General features: G+C 37.5%; 1 protein-coding gene across 1 annotated transcript; it reads left to right on the forward strand.

The window, feature by feature from the left end:
- Positions 1–8: 8 nt before the first annotated feature.
- On the forward strand, positions 9–3,523 carry LOC125847301 (LRR receptor-like serine/threonine-protein kinase EFR). The gene is made up of 3 exons (XM_049526951.1): positions 9–918; positions 1,041–3,032; positions 3,174–3,523. Exons 1-3 carry the CDS (start codon positions 9–11, stop codon positions 3,521–3,523), a joined length of 3,252 nt encoding a protein of 1,083 aa, XP_049382908.1.
- Positions 3,524–4,417: the final 894 nt, after the last annotated feature.

Below are 4,417 nucleotides of genomic sequence, written 5' to 3' on the forward strand. Positions count from 1 at the left end.
TATTAGTTATGGGAAGAAGTTGCAATCTTCTCTTTGCACTTGTGGTTTTCATTCTGCTCCATACTTCTTTCTCTACTGTTCCAAATATTAGTACTGATGAAGCTGCTCTTCTTGCATTAAAATCTCACATTTCTTCTTCTGATCCTACCAACATCTTAGCAACCAACTGGTCTTCTTCCACCCCTGTTTGCACCTGGATTGGAATCACTTGCAGCTCCCGACACCATCGAGTCACAGCTTTAGACATTTCTAGTATGCAACTTCATGGTACCATTCCTCCACACCTTGGAAACCTCTCATTTCTTGTTTCTCTCAACATTAGTAAAAACAGATTCCATGGGAATTTGCCCGAAGAGTTGGCTCATTTGCAGAGGTTGAAACTGATTGATGTCACAAGTAATAACTTAACTGGTGCCATTCCACCATCTTTAAGTTTGCTAGTAGACCTTCGCATTTTGCACCTGTCTAGCAACCAATTTTCCGGAAAAATCCCATCTTCCCTTTCCAATCTAACAAAGCTGAAAGTGTTGAGAATAACGGGAAATTTTCTCGAAGGAGAGATCCCTCGAGAACTTGGTGGTCTTCATTACATGTCTGTTTTGAACCTGGAAAGTAACCATCTTACTGGCTCTATACCACCATCAATTTATAACATTACAACCATGCGAATCATTGCTCTTTCCAACAATAATCTTACTGGTGAGCTTCCAACAACTATATGTGACCATCTTCCGAACTTGGAAGGGATTTACCTCTCAGAAAACATCCTAGGGGGCATTATTCCACCAAACTTGGAAAAATGCAAAAAGCTCAAATTCTTGTCATTGTCTGTAAACGAGTTCACCGGAACTATACCGAGGGAGTTAGGCAACATAACAAATCTTGCAGAATTATACCTTGGATTGCTGCACTTCGAAGGTAGTATTACATCTCCTAGCAAGAATCTTTAATTTTTTTCTTTTACACTTTTCCACCAATTTAGTACTCATATATATATATATATATATATATATATATATATATATTTCCTCACTTGACAGGAGAGATACCAGTGGAGCTAGGTAATCTTAAGAAACTACAGATTCTGTCATTATCCGACTGTAAGCTTACTGGTTCCATCCCCACAAGCATTTTCAACATGTCAGCGCTGCGGGCAGTCGTACTTGACGAAAACATGCTTTCAGGTAATCTACCAACAGATTTAGGCAGTGGGATCCCCAGCCTAGAAACATTGATTTGTGCAAACAACAATCTGAGTGGATTTATATCTGCTACTATCTCAAATGCTTCAAGGCTCAGTGCGATTGATCTTTCAATCAACAGTTTCACAGGTTCAATTCCTCATTCACTTGGTAACTTAGAAAACCTTGAGCTTTTGGACCTGCAGATGAACAATTTTGTCAGCGATTCAACATTGAGCTTCCTGACATCTTTGACTAACTGTAGGAAACTGAGAGAACTCACTTTTTGTTATAATCCCTTGGACAGTTTTTTCCCAGCATCAATTGGAAATTTCTCTGATTCTCTGCAAATTTTCGAAGGATGTTACTGTAAACTGAAAGGCTCCATTCCTGGAGAAATTGGTAATCTTACCGGTGTGATAAGGATAAATTTTTCACAAAATGATTTGACTGGACATATTCCAAAAACTATCCAAGGCATGCTGAGCCTTCAAGAATTTTACCTAGAGAGCAACAAGATAGAAGGAATCATACCAGATTCTATCTGCAATTTAAAGAATCTTGGAGCATTACACTTGTCAGGTAATCAATTTTCTGGTCGCGTGCCACCTTGCTTAGGAAAAGTTACCAGTATGAGATATCTTTATCTAGCTGATAACATGCTTAATTCGAGTTTACCCGAAAGCTTGGGGAGCCTTCCTGATCTCATAGAGTTCAATTTTTCATCCAATTTATTGCATGGCAAAATTCCTATTGAGATTGGAAATTTAAAGGCTGCAACACTCATTGATCTGTCAAAAAATGATTTTTTTGGTAGGATCCCTAGCACTCTAGAGGGTCTGGATAGATTGATTAGTCTTTCTCTAGCACATAATAAATTAGATGGGCCTATTCCAGATTCATTTGGCAAAATGCTGGCCTTGGAATACTTGGATTTGTCCAGTAACAATCTTAGTGGTGAAATCCCAAAGTCATTAGAAGCTCTTGTGTATCTCAAATACTTGAACTTCTCATTTAATGAACTCAGTGGAGAAATTCCCACGGGTGGTCCTTTTGCAAGTGCCACAGATCAATCTTTCTTGTCCAATTATGGGCTCTGTGGTGATTCTAAGTTTCATGTTTCACCATGCGTCATCAAATCTCCCAAGAGGTCGACGAAAAAAAAGGCAATATTGGTTTTGTACATCCTTTTGGGAGTAGGCATGCTATTTCTTGCATTAGCCGTCACATATGTATTTTTGAGATTGAGAAAGAAAAAAAAGAATGCAGGTCAAGCTGATGTGTCTCTGATAAAATGTCATGAAAGAATTTCCTATTATGAACTTGAACAAGCAACCGAAGGATTCAGCGAAAGCAACTTGCTTGGTAACGGGAGTTTCAGCAAGGTCTACAAAGGGATACTTAAGGATGGTACTCTTTTGGCAGCAAAGGTATTCAATGTGCAATTGGAGGGTGCATTCAAAAGTTTTGATACAGAATGTGAGATGTTGCGCAACCTCCGCCACCGAAATCTGACCAAAGTCATCACCAGTTGCTCCAACCTTGATTTCAAAGCCTTAGTGTTGGAATACATGTCCAATGGGACACTTGATAAATGGCTATACTCTCACAACTTGTTCTTGGATTTATTTCAGAGATTAGATATAATGATAGATGTTGCATCTGCAATGGTCTATCTCCACAGTGGTTGTTCAAATCCGGTGGTGCATTGTGACTTAAAGCCAAGCAATGTCTTGCTAGATCAAGACATGGTTGGCCATGTCAGTGATTTTGGCATTGCAAAATTGTTAGGTGCAGGGGAAGATTTTGTTCAAACAAGGACAATAGCAACCATTGGATATATTGCTCCAGGTTTTTAAACTTTTACAGCTTCCTCATGTTTTTAGAATACCTGAAAAATATTAATTATTTCCCCATATATATGATCAGCTTTCGCATATTCCTCGATAATTAGGAAGCTTTATTTTATATCATTTTCGACCATGATTGCAGAGTATGGACAAGATGGAATAGTATCCACAAGCTGCGATGTTTATAGTTTCGGTATCCTGGTGATGGAGACGTTTACAAGAATCAGACCAGGTGATGAAAGATTTACTGGAGAGTTTAGCATACGACGTTGGGTTAGTGATTCTTTTCCAAAAGAGATTCATAAGGTGGTGGATGCTAATTTGGTACAGCTAGGGGATGAACAAATTGACGCAAAGATGCAGTGTCTGTTGTCTATCATAGAGTTAGCTTTGCTCTGCACTTTAGTGACACCTGATGCAAGAATTAGTATGGAAGATTCTCTTTCAACACTTCAAAAGATCAGGCTCCAGTTTGTCAATAGTCGCCGCTAGGTAGAATTAGACCATCCTCTTATGATTGATGCTTGATTACCTATGTCAATTCTGCTATTTAAGATGAATTCAGTTTTGTACTTCATATTATATGTACTCTTTCACTTTCAAAACATCACAGATTTCTTTCAACCATATGGTAGCTGGAATGGTGATTTTCCATCTACTGGAGTTTACAATTAGTCTTTCTAAAAATTGACACTCTTAAGTCTTAACCAAAAAACACTCTGAAGACTAAACAACACTATAGGGCCTCCAGGTTGCCTGTAGCATTGCCAATACCATTTTCCAGTCCACAATAATGCAGTAACCTGTTCCTATCATCTAGATATCTTTTCATAATTTATACATCATTCTATTTTTAAAAAATATTTACATCCTTATCTTTACAAGAAAATTATTTACATACTTCAAATTACATTTGGAGTTGGAGATTATCATACAATGTGAAAGTCGGAAAAATCATGACTATACTTAAACACTATGAAAAGCCCACATATATATGGTGAATATAATGCCAAAGAAATATGACTTGAGAATTATCAGACTCAAAATTTCCATGGAAAAAAATGTATGGACATTAAAGAGCAAAATGATGAAGTGTTGAGTGGAGGAGACTGGACTGTTGACTCAAGGTGTGTTTGGTACGGATTTTCCAATTTTCCATGTTTGGTTGACTTAAAATGTTTTTCAAATCAACTCATTTTCCTCAAATTTAAGGAAAAATGTCTTTCCTTCCAAAATTAAGAAAAACATTTTCAAAACTCTACTTCACCCTTTAATTTTTTTTCTTACACTACCCATAACCCGTACCCGACCCTCCCTATTCAAAAACAAAATTAAAATTTTTAAATATAGTTTTATTCCTACTCCCAAATCAGCCCCTCCCCCCCC

This window comes from Solanum stenotomum, chromosome 12 (genome assembly GCF_019186545.1).
Source record: "Solanum stenotomum isolate F172 chromosome 12, ASM1918654v1, whole genome shotgun sequence".
NCBI lineage: Eukaryota > Viridiplantae > Streptophyta > Magnoliopsida > Solanales > Solanaceae > Solanum > Solanum stenotomum.